Genomic DNA, 23580 nt, shown 5'->3' on the forward strand with positions numbered 1-23580 from the left:
CTTTCACACCATATATGCTCATCCGACGGCTCAAATCTGTCACCATTGCACGATTCCGAGGGGGTTTTAGGCAAAAACATGTGCGCAGTTTGAATTGACAAGAAAACTTATCGGGAAACTGCTAGTAAAAGTCGTCTACAGTCCACATTTGTGGCCAAAGAAACGTTAGGTAGCCTGATAATTTACTGAAATCTCAAAATTAAAATTTCTTGAGTCAATATTTTATGAGGTTGTAGTTTATTATAAGGCCTTTATTTATTTATAGATACATAAAGTAGTATTTAAACAACCTTTGCTACTTATAAACCAAACCTTGACCTAAATAGGATTAAAAAATGAGTAAAATACAACCCAGGGGTCGGTTTCCACAAGCAAGTGGTCCGAGGCATGACATCCATAAGCTTGGAAGCGTGTCAATAGGATAAACCACCACGTCACCCGAGTTCACTCGGATTTCGGAGGAGCTGACACGCTGCCCTCAAACGGTGACCGGATCCAAAGCTTCATCATGGAGATTGCCGAGGGACGAAGGTCTTGTTGGAGAAATTATATCCCAGTGTACCACCTCAGCGGTACAGTGAATCAATAAAATACCGCCATCTCAGCTGAAATTGCTGCTGAATAAAAATAATAAAAAAAGAAATCCTCACTAGTTTCCTAAGGTGTGGAACCATGGCGGCCGCTTCCTCCACCACCACCACCATCGCCACCGTGTTGTCGCCTTCGTTGCTGACGGCGGCCAGAGAAATCCTCTCTCTTCTGCCCCAAAACGCTCAAATCGCCAAAACCCATTTACCCTCTTCAAATCCAATTAAACCGTCGCCCCCATCTCCATCTCAATCGCCTCCCAATCTTCCAAGAAAAGAGCTTCTTTTCCTCCAATCACAGTCGTCACTGCCTTCTTGGATCTCAACCGCATCCCTCTCTCCCGCAATTTCCACCTCGCCGTCGGCGAGACCTTTTCTGGCACCTTCCTCCCGAGCCCCTCCTTGACCCTCATGCAGATTGTCGGCCTCATCGACTATGAATATGCCTGCCTTTGCAACCTCATCGCCGCCCATACCTCGGCCATCCTCCGCCTTTAGGAGCTCTCCGCCACCTGGACTAAGAAGGCTCTCGACCTCGCATCTCCTTCTGCTGTTTTCCGCTGCGCGGAGGTGCCCACACGGTGGTGCGCACCTCCGCTTACGGCATTGACGATCGCTATCTGACGAGGGAGGAAAAGGAGCTTCTGGTGATGTGCCAGGGGGAGATGGTGGTGGGAGATCGAGGCGATCGCCAGCATCGAGGGTTTGGAACCAAGCTCTGGCGAGGAGCGATGACGGCGACGCAGGGTTTCGGCGGGGCCTCCTCTGCCACCCTTTTCTCCTTTTTTTTTATGCTGAGGTGGCTGGTATTCCATGTGGCAGTATTTTATTGGCTCGATGTATTGCTGAATTGGAGCACCAGCCGTATTATTGAGGCGGTGATAGGATCCAAAGTCTCCGAATCCATCCGTCCGGTTCGGTTGATTGACCGCACACCGTGCTTCCCTGTACCAGAGACGCGATCTCATCGGTGGCACCCCCGTCGCGCATTATTGTGACACGTGGGACTATGACTTGTCCGCACCTCCGCTTCACCTGCAAACCCAAAATAGAACTTCCCGGTCTCACTTATTTTTACATAATTGATTAACCGATAATACCTAACAATAGTTGAACTCAGAGCTATCTAGAGTCTTGTGATAACTGATTAACGCCCCGGAATTTTCATATAATCACAATCGAATTTATCCATTTTCTTTTTTTCCCCCTTCTCCCGACCTATTCGTCCTCGTTGATCACGAATCGTCAGATCGATGAAATGCGTGATTGTCCCTTTCTTTACCCAGCGGTGACGGGAGCCATAGTTAGTGTGCGGGTTTCACCGGGAGGCCCACAAATCGACGGCTGGCCTTCCGGCACTGCGCGGAGCGATAGACGAAAATCCAAAGAGGCGTCTAATTGGGTATTTGTCCATTTAATCAGGGGGTTTTCTGGAAGTCTAGCTTCAAAATTAGTAGAAGTGGGTGCACTGGGGAACCCAGGGGAGATAAAAAAAGCTTTGGAGAAAAGAACTCGCCGGGAAGATAGAGAGAGCGACCTAGCGTCATCCTGTCCTTTCCCCTCGATTAGATTCGGTTTTAGATCTCATCTTAGAGAGGCCAGCGCTCTGGTGTCCAAGTTTTTTTAGGTCGAAGCGCGTTACGAGGTATACTTTTCGTTCCGATCCCGGATTGCTCAATTCTGGAGTTAAATTCGCTTCCCCTGTTTCTTCTTTTTTTTTTTTTAGAAAAAAGTTCTATTCGGGATTTTGTTTTTTGGGTATCTGTTTTATTGATGTTTTTTTTCCTCTTTTGCTTTTGGGCTTCAAGGATTTGTGTGTGTTTTTGTTCTTTGGTGAGATTGTGTTTGGTTCATCGGTGGATTTGATATGAATTTCAGATTTCTTATAGTCAGTTTTTTTTACTGGATGCTTGAATTGTAGGTGGTGTTGTCATCAGTCTGTGTTAGGATTCGAGTATGTTTTACCAATTGTGTCTTGAGATATTGTGTGCTTTTATACTTCTTTTTATTTTGTTTTTGTTTGGTCTGGCCCAAATTAGATCCTTTGGATTTGTAACATTCTTTTAGGTGGTTGATGGAAATGTAGTCGTACTATCTTGGTTAAATTAAGTTAAGCAGGTTATGGACGGATGGATCTGGCTTGTGGAATCGCTGCTAGTGGTATCCGGTTTTGAGGCTGATAGCTTTGTAGGTTACCAGGATAATCTTAAAAGATCTATGTGCTATGGTTATTTATTGCATAGTGTAGAGGTGGCAGATGGGAAGTGGAATGTCCCGTTTTTACCCCTGTTCTGCCATTGGTTCGGTGATGGATGTTGGCTTTTTTGTGGAATGCCCTGCATTGAAGTGAAACATGGCAAATTCTAAATCATGCTTGGTTTTGTGTGGTCATTTTGGTATCTCTGGACAAATGCTGAATATGCATGGAGGATTATGGTGTTTTTTTGGGGCATAAAATTCTCTTATATCAGCTATTTGTCTATCGTAATAGCATTAGTGATTAATGAAGCATATCCTTCTTGAGAAGGCGTAAGCATGAGATTACATATTCGCAAAACAGGATACTTGTCCAGTCATTCTGGGATTGGCAGATAGTTCACTGTTGCTTTAGTGCACCAACCAAAGAAATGGATACATATTGCTTTAAAGTGACAACCATTGTGCTTTTGGTTTGTCATATAGTCTTTTAAGTTCCTTTCATCTCCTTGTTGATGTGCCAGATTTTTCCTTTATGATTGATGCTTTGTTCTATTAATTGAGAGATGCATGGCTGAAAGAAATTTCCATAATTGAAGGAGTATATAAAAAGGCCATATTTTCTTAATAAGCTGCAAATGCAGAAAAAATTGTATAGACAAATTCATCTTCATACTTCAAGCGGGAAGCGAAAAATTTTATGTGATGCTTGAGTTAAAATGTGGATAATATGAAAGCATAAACTATCTTTTGTACGTGTGCTTGGTTGTTCATGTGAAAGCATAAGCAACTAGCTTCTTGCTCAACTGACTATCTTCCTTGGTATCTCATCCATGGGATCAAATGGTTTAGTACTTGATAAATATCAACTGTCATGTTATGAATTTAAATATGGCTATTCCCCCCTTGTCTGTCTTGTTGCCGAGCCTTTAGGATAGGGCTAATGGGCCTCTTAAGAAGGCAATATGTTATGCAATTTATTTCATGAAGATTTCTTTTCTTCCGCCCCCAACCCCCACCAAAAAAAAAAAAAAAAAGGAATCAGGAGATTGAAGAACATGTATTTTTTAGTTTTATTTCTGCATATTCGCAACTGAAGAGGTTTACTGATAGAAAGATAATATCCTTGCAATCCGGTATTATATCTCAGCCATTAGTAATATACTATGATGTTTGTCCCTCCTGTGCCCTTCACTGATGCACATTAGCAAAGCTGAGTCAGGACACCTGTCACTGAGCTTTGAGTTTCCTAAGGAACTAGCAAAAATCTATGTTACACTAAGACTCAGTTAAGTCATGGTCTAGATGATGCAACTTTTTGAGGCAATGTTCTTTGTAGCGATAATCATATATTCATATGGTCTTTGTTGGAGTGGATGCTGACTAATTGATTTGCAAGTCTGGAGAACAGGATATTGTTGCAACATCAACTTTTGACCTTGTTATTGATTATGAATATTTTTAGTGATTGTGACTTCTATTTAAGACCAAATTCACTCCATATTTTATTGCTCCTTTCAACTTTCATAATTTTCTAACACTGGGTATTTCACCATGGCTGCATTCTAGGTCATTTTATGTATTAAGCATGAAATAGAAGAACTTGTTTTCATGGGATGTTACATTATTTCTTTCTTTAGGAATATGGTCGCCAATATATACATACATATAGAGGGTTGCGGACAAACCAAGCCGAGCATCAGATTGCTCAGATTCTGCTCAAGTTTGGCTCAAGCTTGAGTTGTGGTCCACCTTATATTTTCAAATGGCTTATGTTCAGACTTGGCTCCTTGATGAGCCAAGTTTTCAAAGCTGTTTGAGCTTGTTTGGTTTCCTACCTGAGCTGAGCTCAAACAAGCGTTTGACAAGCTGAGACTAAACTGCTCATGAACAGCTCAGTCCATTACATACATCCATGCATGCATGCATGACAAGTGTTTGACAAGCCTAGACCAAGCTGCTCATGAGCAGCGCAGTCCACCGGCATGCATGCATGCATGCGTATGCCGTACTGATGGAAATACGGCTGAAGCTGATTCACTTGAAAACTTGGTTTAAACCATAACTTTTCTAGGTACAATTAAATTCTAAATAATCTTTCCTTGGGTATCATGCTTTATTGGGATACTAGACTATGCTGTATCGTGCTTGGTATTGACATAGAAACAAGTATATCTCCGTCAGTAATTATCTAAAGGCACATTTAGATATCCGAAGAAATCTTTTATGCTTTAAATCTGGATTAATTGATGATGAATTGATGATAGATAGACATGATTTGAACATCCAAGCTGTGAGCAAGGTACTTCTAATTTCATTATATGTGATGATTTTGATGAGTTATTGCTTCTGGCAACCTGCATAACTACACATAGTACTCATTAGCTTTTCCAAACCACAACCACAACCTAACATCAACATAACATCAAAGTTTTGGTTTAATATGTGTATATCATATTGGCACAAAACACCACTTTCATAACATATTAGTGTATGTGTTATAATGTAAATCAGTATTGACTGAGACTAAGTCGAAATAGATTAACATGTAGCCCCAAGATGTGGAGTGCATATATCATGATGGGCATGTGGATGCAGTGCCAGGTGTAGATGCCTGTCTGGTACAGCACCTGCTGGCTGGCACTTAAAACCATCACAACGTACTATATTTGAACAGATCTTCTCCTTTTCTTGCCTGATATTCATATCATACAAACTTATGATCCAGATAGATCAGGATGCTAAATCCCTTAGGTATTAATGATTGTCGACCTGATGAATCATTACTTGGAGTTCAAAACTTCCTATCAAGCCTGTTCTTAAATATAGAAGTAATCATAATTAATATCTTGTAGATATTCATGGTTCTTTATGAATAGGTCTAGTTAGATTATACCAATAGTAAATAACTGGCTCCTTTGACAAGCTTCCAATCTGGGTGATTTTGGTATCTCTGTAAGTTTTGCTTGTCCTTCTTCTCCAGGCTTATAAGGTCATGCCCACTTAAATTTGAAATTGGGAGCTTTTTGTTTATTCAAAAAAAAAAATACTTTTAAGGTTGCACCATTTTTTATACCATATGAAGAATCTAAATTCATGGACTTACTGCATCTCTGGAATTCTTTTGATAGATTTTTTATAAAAAAATCTGAAATTTCTCATGAATTCTCTTGCTTGAGAACGTACTCTCACTTGCCTTAGTCTCTCTGGCAGAGAATTACTGTAACAAACAGTTTTGGAGCATGAGGGAATAATGGCAGCTGCAGAAGCAAGGGCTGCTTGGCAGCGTGCTGCGAACCGTTGCCTAGTCCAGGAAGATGCAAAGAGAGCTCCAAAGTTAGCTTGCTGCCCGTCATCATCAGCACTGCAGAATGATTCAAGCAATGGCAATGCGACAAACGCACCAGATAATTCTGGCTCCAACTTTGTGCCTTTAAACTGGAACCCCATGAATTCTAATCTCCCACCAGACACAAAATGGTGGCTCCAGCTGCAACCGAACTTTGGTTACCAAAAGGAGTATATGTGTGAACAACTGAATTTCGTAGAAGATGAACTTGATGAGAAGGGATTAGAAAGTACAGTCCCAACATCTAATCTTACTGAAGAGCCATTGCCTGGTGAATCAATGGACATTGATCTTAAAAAGAGTGAATGCTTTCTCGAGTCTCCATGGATGGTATCTACGGCTTTTATGAAGCACAATTCTGAATCCAGAGTAGAAGGGATGAAGACAATAGCCAGTTTTCCACAACAACCACTAAAGCGTAAAGTAGATATGGGTGATTATCTTTGCCAGGATGAGGAGCTGCTGGATTGGAAGGCAGTTGACCGGTTAATTTCAAAGAAACAAGAGAAGTTTTCTTCAGACCTTGATTCACCATGGGCAGGAGGTAACAAGTGTGAGCCCTGGTGGCGAATATCTGACAAAGATGAGTTGGCTTCATTGGTTGCCCAAAAATCACAGCAGCATATCGAGAACTGTGATCTTCCCAGACCCACCCAGATGATGCATGTTAGTGGGGATCCATTTGCTTGTCTTGGAAATTTAGACAGTAATAGGATATTTTCCTCGAGCATAGGTCAAAACTTGCATGCTGGCACATGCAGCCCCTTTGGTTATGCACAAAATAGTTCTACTTCTGGCAGTGTGGTTGATAAGAATTGGTCTTCTGGTGGAGGCTGTTTGGTACATGATACTGAGAAACTGTACAGGTACTGCTTGTATACATCTTGCATTCATCCTAGAAAGTGCACATACCGTATTTATTTGTTTTATTTTTCAGTAGGAAGGAGCATGTACTTTAGGTTAATCTTCTGTAGTATAATCAGATTGTAACATGTAAGTGAAAGGCACAAAGTTTCTTTTATTTTGCTTTGATATGTTTATGTATGCATGTATCTGGACACAGATTGCTCTGTTTCAGGGTTCACTTTTGCTTGCCAAGGATGGGTAAGATTTCTTTCATACCAAAGATCCTAATTTGTCTCCACGAAAGAACTGTCAGACCTTTGCAGTCATCAGGGATGGCAATTTACTCTGCCCCATCGGGTACCTAAATGGGTGGGTTTTACTTGACCCATGATGGATCCAGGGCATGTACGGCTAATGGAAAAACTAGCCCTAAACCCAGACCGGATAAACATATCTTTCACAAATCCCCTCCACAAGGCAAAAAAATTGATTTGTATGCAAAAAAAATTGATCGGTGTAACTTAACCAAACCCGCCCCGTTTAACTCTATCTGCTGTGCCTCGGCCCAAGACAAGTATTGGGTGGGTATGGGTAATGGCCTACCCAACCCATTGCCATGCCTAGCAATCGTAGACATTTCATATAATTTGTTAATTTTCTTGGATAAGCTAGGATTGCCTGCTGAAACTTAATATAGTGCAGTATGATTGTTTATAGAATACTTGCATTGGTTTTCCATTCTTTTCTCTATATGAAAGCATACATTGGAATCTAAGGATAACTGTTATTTAATGTTCTGCAGTATTCTGAGTATAGATTTTGTTTGTTAGATTAATTAACAGAGTGATGCTTGATCCATTTGATGTGTATTGCTTGTTCACATTCCCTGCAATATATAGTGTCTCATAATTAGGCCTGCTGTTGCTTCACATTATTATCCCATTCTTTTGGTGTTTGTGATAATATGTAAAATCAAAAATATTACCATTTAATCTTGTATTGATTGACTTCCTATATATACAAATCATTGCAGTTTTAATACTTTTACCAGACATGACTTTTTGCATTGAGAAAATCGTCTATATGTTTGCATGTATATGCTCCAAAAGTTGAGTATTTTTTGTACGGAGACGTACTTATTTCCTCCCTGGCAGATAAACCCGCTGCCCTAACTCATCAACCTTCTTCCCTTCCACTTTATTGCTTACATTTGTTTTATGCTTGGCACCACAATGCTATGCAGTGGCAAGCGAGGTTATTGTACAAGTAAAGAAGATTCACCAGATGGCAAAAACATACAAGAAGGTGACCCAAGCAGAGCTCAGTTGTTGGAAGCACTCTGCCATTCCCAAACCCGAGCTAGGAAAGCTGAAATGGCAGCCCAAGAGGCTTATAATGAGAAGGACCACATCATCAAGCTACTCTTCAGACAAGCTTCTCAGCTGTTTGCATACAAGCAGTGGATGCACATGTTACAGCTAGAGAGCCTGTGTCTCCAGCTCAAGATCAAAGATCACCAGATCTCAACTCTCTTCCCTGTCCTGCCATGGATGCCATTGAAGGGGGCACCTTCAAGCAAAGATAGGAACACAACAAGTAGGAAAGGGAGGAAGCAGAAGAAGTGTAATATCTGCAAGTACGCGGTCGTCTTTGCTTTTGGATTGGGTTTGGCTGGTGCAGGACTGCTCTTGGGATGGACCTTGGGCTGGTTACTGTGTACTCCCTAGATTGCCTCACACTTTATAAGACTCCTAAAGAAGAATTTCAAATCCACACTCGCTGGATTTGTACTGCTCCCGTTGAGCAATTGCATTAAGGCCCACGTTCATGAGCTTGCCTGAAAATTGGAGTTCAAAGCATGCGATGGTTCATGTTGTGTGTTTATTCGGTGAAGTGTTTTTCATCTTTTGTTGTGCATAAGCACTATCTAGTGTACATATGATGTGTCGAGACTGGTGGTTGCATTGGCATAATGATACACATACAGGATGACGAGACTGATGGTCTGGTGGGCAACGAAATATATCCTTTACATCATCAGTGATATAATAACTGCACTTGCTTGCATTTATGTCCTGTGTTAAAAGTAGTGATGCAAATGTCATTGCTTCTCGTTGTTGTGATGCGGTTTGGTAGGGATGCAATTCTTGTAATTCGACTTTGCTCTGGTACTGCCTCAGAGAGGCGGCAACTGGCAAGGGATATGCTGATTTCATGACTAGTTGGCAGATGAAGGGAAGAAGACTATATTGGATTGTGAACTGAAAAGTGACCAGACTTTCTGCACCTGCTCTGCAGCCAAGTAGAATGCATCTAAGGCCCTAGAACAATTTACTGAAGGGTCATCATCCAGTTGACAGCAAATTATGAGTTATAATGTTCGTCGAAAAGCGGATCATACTTGGATTAGAGGCAGAACTGTTCAGTAACAAATGCCAATTTTATGGAAGGGGGAACATCTTCTTACATGCTCGTCCTCAATTCCATATTTTAAGGAAGACATATAAACGTTTTTGGTAATCACAAAGGGGTGTAAATTTTGTATTCGTCGGCTTTGCGCTAGAATCCTGATGAGAGTAACTTATTCTCGCTGATATCAAGTACGATCGGGCTAGCGACTCTGATCTTTTCAATTCGACCCTGATTTGTACGAGATATAATAAGCTGCTCATCTGATTGTCTTGCAACGAAACAACTCATTTATGAGAATCCCCCATCATCATGTGCGTTGAAATGTTATCATTCAACTACTTAACACGTACTGTTTCCCTCGATGCAGACCGGGCTTGCTCAAAAATATAAATAAAAGTAAAATTTTTTGTACCCCGCAGGCGGTGCAGAATTACGCACACCACATGCGGTGATTAGCTCATGCATGGGGTAAAAAAAAAAAATCATGTACACCATGCATGAGCGCATTCTGCACCGCCTAGTGCATAAAAAATTTCTCAAAGTAAAATTGTTCAAGGTCAAATCCGGCCTTCCAGCCGCCTACTTCCCAGGAGTTGGGAATTTTCTCAGGCTTTGAGCTTGGCGCTGATTCTTAAACTTTCTAGACATTTGTCAGTTTAAAAAATATTAAAAATACTTTCAAAGATTAAATATTTGTAAGGAATTAGTAAGTCTTACGAATTTGTGTTTATGATTGTTCATAAGGAGTAGTGGTGTACAAAATGGAGCTATTAATATTTTTTTGGGACACCAAAATCAGATTCTTAAAGCATAAGCATATATCATATATTATATAAATATTTGAGTCGGACCGGGCTTGGGCTGGCCAAACTAAATTTGAGCCTGATCCGTTATAACAAGTTCGCCTCCTTGCAAGGCCTGGCCATCCAGGTTTAAAATTCAAACTTAAGCCCATGCAAAAAAGCTTCAGATGTGGACGACCTAATTGATCCCTGTGTTTTAGTAGGTGATGGATTTTTTTTTTTTTTTTTGTATGCATGGTGGGTGATGGATGCCACTATTCCTTCTTCATAAACAAAAGCACGTGCAGTAGAGGTCTCTTTCTTTTTCTTCTTCTTTGTTTTTTCCTCCTTGGCAGGAGGTCCCTTTCATTTTACACAAGCGTTTGGCTCTCTTTCAGCCGTGAGCAAGGGTCTCCTAGGTGCGTACACGGATGGATGGCGTTCACCGCAATATGGACCGTATAATGTACGCCGTATGCATTATTTGGTGGCCTTTCCTCCTGTGATGGCGGTCGGCTGCTGCCTTCGCTTTCCTCAGTTTTTTAGAGTTGTTTTAGTTAGACCAGCGGAAGGACGACGCCCATCATTATCACAGTTTTCTTATCTTTATCTGTCATTTTAAATCATATAAATAAATGGGCGCGCGCCGTCCAGGGCCATGGGGGACTGAGTCGAGCCATCAGAATTGGGACGAAGTCCACTTTGTGGACCGAGATTTCTCACGCAATGTATATAATCTTGATGGAATTAAGTGGCCATTCAGCAAAATATAGTTTTACTGCTATAAATTTTTATTCTTTAGTAGAATATTGTATATAGCAAGTTTTGTCCAACTTATTTGGAGTTACTAGCTTATCTTAATTTAGTTTCGTAAAATCCAACCAATTAAAAATTTTCATCAGACAAGATATTTGATTGGATGGCTGTCAAGGATCATCTTAGCTTTAATAGCATGAATCAAATTAGCATACGTTGAATTTTTCTTTTCTTTTTTTTTATAACGCCGAGCTTAAATAGTATATGCCAATTTATTTTTTATTTGGCAACGTTTGGTTAAAAGGACTTTTCTTTTTTTTTACTAAGCATGGAAAAGGAGACCATCCTGTCTCGACATGCATGGCATCTCTTACCGAATGCTTTGAATCATTCAATTTCATAATTAATTATCATTATTATTTTTAAATCTAAAATTAAAGTCCACTAAACACAGAGGACTTTTTCCAATGATCCAATTGTCTTCTTGTCAACCTATTTCATCATAGTAAAAAGCTACAAGTACACATTGTTTGATATCCACGCAATATTTTCTAATGCTAAAATTTGACCACAACTAGAGGCAAATGAGAGCATTAGATCCATTAGTTAGAAATCACTGAAAGATGCATGAAACTTAGACCTCTAACACTAGCGAAAACTACTCCATATGCTATGTCCATGATATTTTCTGTACCAAACCTTTTCCGGCTCCAATTCTTAGATCTCCAACCAGTACATATCTACTCGTGCCCCAAGGCAGAAGAACATAAATGGGAAAAAGAAACAAAGAACGAGTACCAAACAGTGGTCCATTGATCCAACGGTGGACCCCCAAATGATGAGAGGGGAAGAGGAGACCCGCCAGCTTTGACTCCACCCTTCCCGCCCCAGCCGACAGGATGACGTGGGTCCGAGCCGCCCATATCCATACACGTGTCCTCCCACCGCAACCCCTTTTTTTTTTTTTTGGTAGCACCCACCTCCCCTTCAATACACGCCTCGCAGCCCCTCCTGCGCTCCGATACAGCTCCTAGCCGCGTATTTCACCCCCAGTTCTCCCCCAATTCCGATTTTTTTTATTGTTAAATTAGCAGAAAATTGGTAAATTCCTTATTTTCCGATATTTTTAGTTTGGAAAATTGAGGAAAAATGCCGTTTTGCGAGGCGAGCAAATCGAGAGGAGAAGGGAATGGGATGAGGATTTTTTATAGGAAATACGGCCATGGGAGCACCAAAGTTCTCCTCATTATTGGTAGTTTTCTCTCTCTTTTTGGTTTTCTTTTCTGCGATCTTTTGGTTGATTTGTGTATTTTTTTCATTAAAATTGGATTTTGACGGAGAATTTTCGGTGCAGGATTGGCGGCGACGCATGATTCATGGGGACCGCAGATAAAGGGGTTGACGGGGACGCTGGAACCCAACGACGAGGAGGCGCCGGCGACCGTCGGTGGGGGAACGGACGGCCTGGATGAGGAGGACGAGGGGATCGAGGTGTGCTGCTTTGATAATCGTGGGGTGGGACGGAGCTCTGTGCCCACGAAGAAATCCGAATACACGTGAGTTCTCTATTTCTCTTTTGTGTTAAGATCTTTCGCTTTGTTTAGAAATTAGATTCATACTATTGATTCTTTGGTTATATTTGGGGTAAAAAACGACTTTTCGTATCTGGATTTTTCGCCCCATTTCGTTGTATTCGTTGTCAAATTATGACTTTTTTTGTATGTTCTGAAAGAAGAATAGGTTTTTTTTTTTTTTGAGTCATTTGACAAAATCTTTATCTCTGGAAACTTAAATCCCAGCTAATTTTAAAGTAGGATTGTTGTATTTTAATTTGTTTCCATATATCAATTCAGACAGAAAATAGCAATGCAATGAACCAAAAACAAGGCAAAATTGTTTATTTTAATGAAAAACATGACAAGAAAAGGCGTAATGGATTTTTTTTTTTTTTATAAACAATGAAATCTGTATCAATTTCTGCCCATGAGATCATTTGATTGGCAACACATTTTGTATTTTTCAAGCATGTGATAATCAGGTCCAATCTAACTTATCCCACAAACAGTTATAAATAATTAATTTTTGTATTTTGCATTAATTTTTGTGTTGAAACACTTAAATTGAATGTGTAGTATGTAATTCATGGGAAGACACTGATGTGCTATGCTTGATGGTTTGCAGAACAACTATCATGGCGAAAGATGCCTTGGCTCTACTGGATCATTTAGGCTGGAGAAAAGCTCATGTATTTGGTCACTCAATGGGTTAGTTGGTTCCCTTCCTTTGTTTCTCTCTCCCTCTCTCTCTCTCTTGCTCGAGTTTTGCTGGATTGACTTGAGTTGTTCTATTATGCTGTTAGAACTGGAAAATGGGAGAGGTTTTGCTCGCTTATATAATGTTTTTTGTGCCATTTGTAGCCTAAATTTTCTTGTTATTTGTTACTTTTGTTGGATGAAAACAGGAGCTATGATAGCTTGCAAGTTGGCAGCAATAGCACCAGAGAGATTATGCTCTTTGGCTTTGCTCAATGCTACCGGAGGTGGCTTTGAGTGCTTTCCAAAGGTATTCTGAGAAATCCATTACTTCCAGACATACAAATTACGAGGATCCTTCGTCTTGTGTCACAAATGATCATTATGGATGAGCACAACTAGTTTAGGATTTTTTTGGATTTCAGTTTCTTCTTTGCAAGGTTGAGCAGTTAGGGATCCACTTAGTGGCAATTGCCTCACAAGATGATGCCTTTTTATTTATTTATTTAAAGTTCTCACTTTGCATGGACATTGAGAAATTGGGCATGCAAAATGAGTTGGTTAAGGAAGGAAGGGTGTCCATTTGATGCCCAATTCCGTTGGGAGATTGTGCTGGGCTACAATTTTTTTGTTAAGAGGTTGACACCAAGGAAAAAGTGTGCTTCATATATGAGTTCGATCTTGAAATGGAAGTTTCATCTAAACATTGCTTAGCTTGAAAGCCATGTTCAAATACATTGTTTCATGATTACTGTTCTACTAAATCTTATATCTTGATTTCCTTTTCTCCAAGTCTCCAACTTTATTAGTGGCTTTACAATTAGCAGTTCATTTACAGTGGGCATATGTTCTGACTTATTTTGCAGATTGATCGCCAAATGTTATCCCTTGCATTTCGTTTCTTAAGAGCAAAGACTCCAGAGCAAAGAGCTTTAGTTGACTTAGAAACACACTACACTAAGGTTAGTCAGCATAGACATTTTTTTTCTTTTTCACATGCACTTGCGTCATGTGAAGATTCATGAACTATTGAATGACATCTAAAGGAAGATCTTTCAACTTTCCCAATTCATTCAAAAGCAATTTATTCAAAAACTGTTCACTTTTTGTTCTATTGGCAGGAATATCTAGATGAATATGTTGGATCGTGTACACGAAGGAAAATTCTTTATCAAGTAAGTGGCATTAGTGCTGTAGCAAAAAAAAAAAAATATGAAGCCAGCAGTATCACTTCTATGGATACCAAGTTTCCCTCTGAAATTCTTACGCGCTTTTCCCTTCATCTTGACATTATGAGGTTGCCCATTCTCTTGGAATGAGATTCTACAGTTTTGCTCTTGGACAAGATATTTTTGCTCTTGAGGATAATGCTTGCTTGTTCACTGAAAATGATATCTATGCATGGACAATGTTCTCTTTATCTATATCATAACAATGGGACAAAAAGAAATGGCCAAAATCACCACCGCCTCAAACTCTTGCATCTCTTTCATGCATATCTTCTGTCTGAAAGCTCTAGCCATGTTGTCGAGTGCTGATAAACTTTTCCTTCTACTGCAAATACTGCTTACATATCTTAGGTTCTCTCTCTAAGAGCCATCAGTTTAATCTCAAAGTAGTTTAACTGATGATAACGACTACTTTTTTTGAAAAACGACAAGCGTGATGATTATTTATATGCTTTTACTATTGGGTCTGATCATTCATTTCAATGCTATTGAGCATAAACTTTGGTTGGTTCAGGAATATGTGAAGGCCATATCATCAACTGGTATGCAATCAAACTGTGGTTTTGAAGGCCAAATCAATGCGTGCTGGAAACACAAGATGAAACTAAAGGAACTTGACACAATTCGTGCTTCTGGGTTTCTGGTCTCAGTGATTCATGGAAGGTTGGAACTTATTGTTGATCCGTGACTGATGATTCTTTCTTCCCACCCGTGCACGCACACACATCACACTCATCAGCCAACAACCAAACCGCTATTTGTCAGAATCATGGGTAGAGAATGCTAGGAGACTGATTTTACAATTCAAAATTTTAACAGGGATGATATCATTGCTCAGTTAAATCATGCAAAGAGACTAGCAGAGATGCTGCAACCAGCTGCAAGAATGGTAGAACTTCATGGTGGACATTTGGTGAGCCATGAAAGCCCAGAAGAGGTATGCCTTATTTTCATTCGGAAAGGGCAGTACTTTACATCCGTTTTCTACTAGTTGCTGCTGAATTCTGAGGATTATGTATCCCATGGTGTAGCCTGGGCCAACATGTTAATTTTCAAAATGTTCTCCACACCTTATCACAACTATAAACAGTGCAAGTTGCTGGTTTTTTTTTTCTGGAAGTAATTGCAAACTCCTAAGAAAAATCAAAGCAACTAGTCAGTCAACATTCATGACTTCAGAGACCTGCAAGCACCATGTTTGGAACCTGTACACTCTATGCAATAGAAGGCCATAAGTTATATCTGAACAAGATATTGTTCATTGTGTATTTTTAGCAGTTGATGCTTGTTAAGCTAGTAGAACTTATAAGATCGAACTAATTTAAGGAAATGTTTTAAAATGTACATGGTCTGGGGATTGTTAAAATTTGTAATTTACCTAGATATCTGTAATTAGTCATTATAATATCTGCAAAAGTTATAAAATGCCAAATACATGCCCTTTTGTGGTACTGGATAATCTAGGAGGTTCGAAAGAAAGGAAAGTGCCTGGGAAAAGAAAAATGAAAAAAACAGTCCAAATATTCGGTGTATTATTTTGTTTACTTGGACTTTAAATGTCAGTCACTTGAGAACAACCTTCATCGGCTAAGGTAAATCCCTTGACTAGGTATGCCAGGATAACCGTTTCTTTGTATATATTAGTACTTCTTCTCGATGTCAATTGACATATGGCATTTTGTGGCCCACATGGCTTGTTTTATACCTCAGACTGGAGAATGTATGCCAGAGTGGAGGTTTTTGTCTAACATCTTTACCTGTGAGGCAAGCAACATATATAGGCAACCATTGAATAAGAAAATTGAGTTACCAGCTCTATAAAATTTACTTGATTAATCAGAATACTGGAACTTTCAGCACTACTATTTAGATAACATCTACTTCCATGATTGACAGAAAAAGGATATTTAAATTCATTTAAAGTGCTTGTTGTTCTGAAGTGCTCCATCATAGTCTCTGGTGGAGTTATTATGACAGTCACTGCATGCCAGTGTGTTACTTGAATTGGTATATATTCTACAGTATTACAAGTAATATCTTGTGAGTGCTTCGTTGTTGCTAGACACTGCTGTTAGTAAGCAGTAAAGCACACAAACAGTAATTCCAGCATTTTATTGCCTGAACAATTCCATGTAAATAGATGAATCCAAATACATTTTTCATCTTTCATAATGAATTATCAAAATTACATAACAAGAACTACGAATATGCATTGGGAAGCAAAAGCTTAGACTGTGATTATTTTGACAATCAGGGGATCCAGAACTGTCTTACAGTGGGAACTCCATGTTTAACTAGAAATTTGTGTTCTTAGTTAAATTCTCAGGAAAGAAGCACTCTAGTTTGGTCAAATCAAGTACTAGGTCTAATGCATCAATTATTTCTATACTATAATTAAAAGGGCATCTCGACGCATGAAGCTTCCACAAATATAAGATCAGGGGAGGGTCAGATGTACGCAGCCTTACCTCTAGACTTAGTGTACAGAGAGACCATTTCTATATTTCGAACCTATAACATCTAAGTCATAATGGAGTAATATTACTAATGTGCCTAAGCCTGCCCTCTATTTCTATACTATAATTAGAAGTAAAAAATTAATGGCATTCCCTATATCCCTAAATATCATCCATTGGAAGCTTTGAAGACATGCATGTATGAGTCAAACTGTTGAATAAAGTTAATAGTACAAAATGTGATATCATATAATACAACTGTAGAGTCTGTATATTGATCTTGAGCTTACCATGTAGCAGTTACCTGATAAACAAAATAATATGCAAGTAGGATGTCTTTCAAGACATTGAGCTCCGCACTTGGGCTTGCAAGCTGACAGTAGGCACATATAAAAATATTGGCAATGGAAATTTAGGTGCATGAATTCGTTTTGAAATGCATAATCGACAAGAATAAGTGGAAAATTGTGCAGTGAATATCACATATCCTGTCGGTCATTCCCTAGTTCTAAAAAAAATTGATTGTCAAGCAAGCATCCTTTATCATGTAGGCAATGGGGACCTGTGGTGCATTGAAATCTTACCAAACGTTGTCGACAGAGCTGTGCCTAATATCTCTGTTAGATGAAAATAAACCTTTCATGATTTACCTTATTTTTGCTTTTTGATTGGATTTTGGAAAAGAATCTTCATCGCTAGATATTATCAATGCCAAACAAATTCAGATAAGGAAGTGGTATGGATATTATCCGTCCGGATCCATTTCTGTATCCGAATCAATCCGGATATGAATAGAAATTTGAAGATCCGACTAAGATCCGCATTACATCCATATCCGTAAAAAAAAAATAGATATAGATATGGATAGACAATTATCTGATCCGTATCCAAATATCCGAATTTATATATAATCCTATATAATTTTATATAGTATTTGTTAATTTTTAACGAAAATATATAACTATATAAGCATATTATTAACTTGATTTATCATCTATTTAGTAATATTTTGATTCTGTAATCATAAAATTTAATTATCTAAGTAATATCTATAATTATTTTTGCATCCGAATAATATCCGCATTCGTATTTGTATTCGTTAGACAAAACAAATATGGATATGGATATGGTGGTATCCGATCCGTATCCGATCCAATTTCAGCTCTAGTCTCAGAACTCATGCTACACCTGCAGGTTAATCTAGCTCTTATAGAGCTGATAAAGGCTTCAAAATCTAAGCTCAGCCCAGAAGATTGGTCATACGTGCCAGAGAGATCATCTGGTAAGACCACAACAACAAGCAGCTTTTTATGCCACTGGCAATCCATAGCCTGGAGACCATCTCATATTTAACTTTTTGTATAACCGGGTTTCAATGTTTAATAGGGTGGCTCGTTTTGGGGATTCCAATGTCGCTAAGCCTTAGGAATAATGGATCAAATGGACTGGTAACTGCTTACAACTTATTAGGGAAGATACAACTTAGCTTCCTTTACTTCATGGGGGTGTTTGTGATGGGATTTCAGCACATGAGAAATTTCATCAGAATTATGAAGCCTGTGAGAGTTGCAGCCTCCGATTCATAAGGTAAAAGTCCAATGAATAATATTGTTTTCACTCTTGCAGTTATGATATGCATCCAGCTTGAACGCTTATTCTCTCTGCAGGAAGCATGTTCTCAAAATGGGCCACCGTTGCTTAGACAAGATGCGGAGTATGACATCTTGTCAGAACAAATAAACCTTGGTTTTCCGGAACTTGGATGTGCAACAGATACCCTACTAACATCAGGAAGTACCGATATGAGAAGATTGTGTTCTCAATCTACATCCTAACCTTCACAAGAGAAGATCCTTAATATTCAGAGAATAACAAGCAACAGACTTGGATAATGGATGCAGCTAAACAGCATCTTTTTTGCAATTGCTATTGCGTGTATTCTGGAATAAATTCCAACAGCTGTCTACTGTTGTACCATTTCATTCTCTGGATGTATTCTTGTTTCTTTTTTGGAATGCAAAATTGCGTTCTGTTTGACACGAGGATGAAAAGCTATTTAAAGATTGACTTGCATTTGAAATTGCAGCATCTTCCCCTCATCTTCATGATGCTTGCAGTATTTTGTGGTGATCTGCAAGCTATCATTAAAACATTCCACGGATGAGATACTCCATGAGCAATCATTAAACCATACATATTTGAAAAACGTAAATTGAAGCCTTCCAGCAGGCTACCACAAATAAACCTTTGGATGAACACTCATATCTCATATGCAAGCTGCAGGATTTTCCATCATCCTGCTTTGGCTCAACCACCACCCGGTCGGCTTCACAACAGGATAGTTAAAGAATGTTTCATGGATATATGATAGCCAAGCAATGAGTGTCTTAATGCCCTAGCATGGAAGCAAAGGATAGGTCGAAGCCATGGAACAAAAATTCTGCTAGTAGAATCATAGTTATAAGAACTGGACTGGCATCGAGGATTAGAAAACCGGCGAACCGGCCACCTGTCTGATCCGGTTTTATTGAACCACTCGTTCTCATAGAAAACCGGCAAACAGAGCAGATTAATACTACTGGGTGAACCAGTCTAACCTAAAAAAAGAAAATCCAAAAATCCAGCACCTCAAAACTGAATTCCAACTCTTAACCTCCTCCATCCCCTAGACACCTCAAACCACTGCAATAACTCTTGAAGACTTCAAATGTCATAACGAAATTTTTTTTAAAAAAAAAAAAAAATGCAGCAAGCAACAATACTATAGGTAGGTTAAATATACTTCAATTATAATGTTTTCCTAAAGAGAAATTGGTTTTTCCCTTTAAAACGTAAAGAATATTTGTAAATACTTTGTTTTATCTTTTAAACATTTTCAAAACTTTACTAGTTGTAATTTAAATTACTCATAATTTATTTTCTATTTATGTTATAATCAACAAATAGTTCTGAATAGGAATATATGTTTTCTAGATAGCAGTAGTTTTTTTATTTTGGTAAAATTTTAATAGGCATAATTAGTGAAAAGTTTATCAATAATTATATCTTTACTATTATATCTAATATTTTATATTTTATTGTTAATATATTCAAATATAAATTCGGTTCAACTAATTGATCAGTGATCCAGTGGTTGTTTCTGTTGGGGATGTCTGGTCAGGACATCACCTCCACAGGACCTTTTCGATACTATACGCCACGGCAGGAAGAAAGAAGAAATAATACAGGGAACACAATCAGATATGTGGAACAGCTTAAGCACTGCCTCCACGGGATATGCAAGCTTCACTATGAGAAAAAAATAAATATAAAAGGAGAACACCTACTCTCAACTCTCTGTATACCATCCTCTCTAAACTAGAAGCTACCCTCACAAAAGCTATCTCAAATCTCCCAAAGAGATCCTCTCGTAGGCCTGCCAGTACCAGGATCCTCACGCTCCTGAATGCTTCCTATAGAGTGAACCGCTATATCGTGTCTCTCTGCAGCTGCTCTGTCTGATGCTCTGTTCTACCCTCGATTCCCTATCGGTGCTCTGCAGAGTTTGCTCTGCCCGCTGCGCACACTCGAAGCTCTGTCGGACTCCTTACAGCGGCTGCACGAGCCTCCCTCGCACTGATGCTTCCGCTCATGGCTCTCTGCCGCATCCCTGCATCTATCTTTCGGTTCTGTTCACCCACAGCCTCTTAAAGGCCCTAAAACCCAGACTGTATCAGAATCAGACTCGTGATCAGACTCCTGTAGCTTCTCGGCCATCCGATCACCCCTCAGATCTGAAGCTGACCGTTGGATCACGTCCCATCATGCCGGATCACGCCTTTGATCTCCCTGAGATGGCTCACAGTCATCTGATCACGATCGCAATCATCCGAAGCCACCCGATCACACATCAGTTTACGAGAACTCGTCTTGGATCGCGAGAAACTCCTCCGAAATGTTCTCGGTCCATGTGGGTCGCCATGGACCAGCGATCCACGCACCGCACGAGGACTGCGTGAGGATCCCGCATGGGCCGTGCTTGCACGTCCGCACACTGGGCCGCCTGTGCTCGCTCTGCCACGGCCTCCGTCGCTCCGATCTCTGTGCAATCTTCCTTTGAGCGTAACTTCTTCATCTAGATTCCGTTTGGACTAATCTTGGGCTCGTTGGACTCCTTTCGTCATCTTGGACCTCGCTGTGGACTTCTTGTGGATTGAATCTTGAGACATATTTTCTAACAATCTCTATTTCGATTTGATATTCGACCTTCATCTGATTTTGAGAGCTTCTGAATCTCCTCACTCCCATACCCTGAGAAAATCACTTATTACTTATGGATGGACAAACATGGGAGTCAAACCAGACTGCTCGATTCTATCTCCATCATATGCTGTATGCACCTCACAGCACCTCCTAACCTGAGACTTGCTCGGGATAGCCTCCGTGCGATGTCGCTCATCCTCTCGAGTCTCTTATCCTGTACTTGATCCATCTCCATCTGGAGCTCCACCTCGCACTGAGCTCCCGCTGGCATCCTCCATGTAGACGGCTCCTTGCACAAGAGAGCATCGATCAATCCTCTACGGTCGATTTTCATCTTGATTACGCCTGTCTTCTCCATCTTCAATCTTATTCACTATCGTCGTAACCTGCACTGTGGTACCGCCTCGCTCCGATACTAATAGTTGGAGATGTCTGGTCAGGACACCATCTCCACAGGATCTTTTCGATACCATGCATCGTAGCAGAAAAAAAATAATATAAGAAACACAATCAGGTATGTGGAACAGCCCAAGTGCTGTCTCCACGAAATATGCAAGCTTCACTATGAGAAAAAAATAAATACAAGAGGAGAACACCCACTCTCAATTCTCTGTATATCATCCTCTCTCAACTAGAAGCTACTCTTACAAAAGCTTTTTCAAATCTTTCAAGGAGACCCTCTCATAGGCCTGTCAGTACCAGGGTCCTCGACGTCCCTGGACGTTTTCTGTAGAGCAAATCGCTACATCGTACATTTCCGCAGCTCTTTTGCCTGACGCTCTACTCTGCTCCCGATTCTCTGTCGGTGCTCTGCAGGACCTGTTCTAAACGCTGCGCACACTCGGAGCTCTGTCGAATTCCTTCCGATGGCTGCACGAGCCTCCCTCGCACTGATGCCTTCGCTCACGGCTCTCTGCCGCATCTTTGCATCTATCTTTTGGTTCTGTTCACCCACAGCCTTTTAAAGGTCCTAAAACCCAGATTGTATCGAAATCAGACTCGTGATTGGAAAATTGACCATTGGATCATGTCCCATCGTGCCAGATCATGCCTTTGATCTCCTTGGAATGGCTCACAACCGTTCGATCGCGACTGCGATCATCAAAAGCCACCCGATCACGCACCAATGCACAAGAACCCATCGTGGACTGCGAGAAACTCCCCCGAAACATTTTTGGTCTATGGTGGACCGTGAGAAATCAGGCGAGAAATGCCCGCCCAATCCATGCGGGTCGCCATGGATCGGTAGTCCACGCACCACACGTGGACCGCGTGAGGATCCCATGCGGGCCGCGCCTGTGCGTGCCCGCCTGGACCTGAGCCGCGCACACACATCCACATGCTGGGCCACGCGCTCGCAGCCCGCACGCCAAGGCGCACTCTTTCCACTGCAACCTCCATCGGCCCACTGTCGGCCTCTGTCGCTCCGATCTCTGTGCAATCTTCCATCGAGCGTAATTTCTTCATCCGAACTCCGTTTGGACCGATCTTGAACTCGTTGGACTTCATTCGTCGTTCTGGACCTCGCTGTAGGCTTTTTATAGATTAAATCTCGAGACATATTTCCTAACAGTTTTCTGATCCCAGTTCGATAAATATGACTAGAATGGTCGTGGATTTCTTCCACCTGGCTTGGTGTCTCAAAAGCTGATTTTTATACACGACAGTCCAATATACTTCGAAACGGAGCTCATGGTATCCAGATTTTGAAGATTGTTACACACGATAACTCGATCTATAAAAATTTAGGAGGTAAGAGAAGGATAGGCACATGACCAACAGTGCTCAAATGTCTGATGTTCCACCTAAAAACCTTATTTGAGCTATGGAAGCATTTGCTAATCCTAAAATACATTCTAGCACGAAACGAGGAGCAAGAAAGTATAGCTTTGTTTTAACATCAATTTAACATACTACTCCAAGAATATATTAGAAATTCCAATAAAGAAACTATAATGAATCTGCGTGAAATAGAAAAGAGAATAGGATGAAGGAGAAAACAAATTAAACTCTTACTCGAATTCTTCTTTATTGCTGTGATTATCGGCCAGTGGAGGCAGGCCGGACTTTGAGAGAGGTTGCGGCAGGAGAAAGCCAAAGAGGTGGAGAGGAAGAGGGAGAACGGTGCCACGCTCGGTATTACTAAACCCCGTAGGATATATTCCCTGGCCGGAGATAATATTCCTAACTCCCAAGGGATATTCCTCAAATAATTCCCCTCCACGCCACCGCGGGATTTGCTCGTTCGCTTCGGGTTGTACCATTCGCCCCAAAGAATGATTGATCTTCTTTGGCGGTATCATCCGTTAGATCGCTCCCCATGCAAATCTCAAAGCAACCTGGGCGGATCGTGAAGTGAAGATCGTTGATCCATCGGTGGATTCGCCCGAAAGAAGGTGCACCCTTCTTTCGAGCGAAAGATGCAACCTCACTCTCTTTGTTGGTAAAGTACAACCCTATCCCCTTTGCCTGT

At 40.4% G+C, this 23580-nt stretch overlaps 2 protein-coding genes and 1 long non-coding RNA gene across 4 annotated transcripts; 2 read left to right on the forward strand and 1 right to left on the reverse strand.

The window, feature by feature from the left end:
* The first annotated feature begins 1959 nt into the window (after positions 1 to 1959).
* On the forward strand, positions 1960 to 9049 carry LOC105038276 (uncharacterized). 2 transcript variants are annotated; one of them, XM_019846101.3, is made up of 3 exons: positions 1960 to 2232; positions 5985 to 6998; positions 8222 to 9049. In XM_019846101.3, exons 2-3 carry the CDS (start codon positions 6037 to 6039, stop codon positions 8703 to 8705), a joined length of 1446 nt encoding a protein of 481 aa, XP_019701660.1. In that variant the 5' UTR covers positions 1960 to 2232; positions 5985 to 6036; the 3' UTR covers positions 8706 to 9049. The 2 variants fall into 2 exon arrangements, with proteins under 2 accessions (XP_019701660.1, XP_010912331.1); XM_010914029.3 differs by having other exon boundaries at positions 2030 to 2232; positions 5997 to 6998.
* Positions 9050 to 11914: 2865 nt separating this feature from the next.
* Positions 11915 to 18945, forward strand: LOC105038263 (uncharacterized). Its single transcript, XM_010914009.3, has 11 exons — positions 11915 to 12180; positions 12283 to 12484; positions 13110 to 13192; positions 13390 to 13490; positions 14047 to 14142; positions 14302 to 14355; positions 14924 to 15072; positions 15229 to 15346; positions 18060 to 18147; positions 18252 to 18452; positions 18533 to 18945. Exons 1-10 carry the CDS (start codon positions 12078 to 12080, stop codon positions 18449 to 18451), a joined length of 1194 nt encoding a protein of 397 aa, XP_010912311.1. The 5' UTR covers positions 11915 to 12077; the 3' UTR covers position 18452; positions 18533 to 18945.
* LOC105038272 (uncharacterized) lies at positions 15793 to 23267 on the reverse strand. Its single transcript, XR_002166261.3, has 2 exons — positions 23124 to 23267; positions 15793 to 17238 (listed from the first exon to the last, which is right to left on the reverse strand). It is a non-coding gene; the product is annotated as an uncharacterized lncRNA (long non-coding RNA).
* Positions 23268 to 23580: the final 313 nt, after the last annotated feature.

Source organism: Elaeis guineensis, chromosome 2 (assembly GCF_000442705.2).
Source record: "Elaeis guineensis isolate ETL-2024a chromosome 2, EG11, whole genome shotgun sequence".
NCBI lineage: Eukaryota > Viridiplantae > Streptophyta > Magnoliopsida > Arecales > Arecaceae > Elaeis > Elaeis guineensis.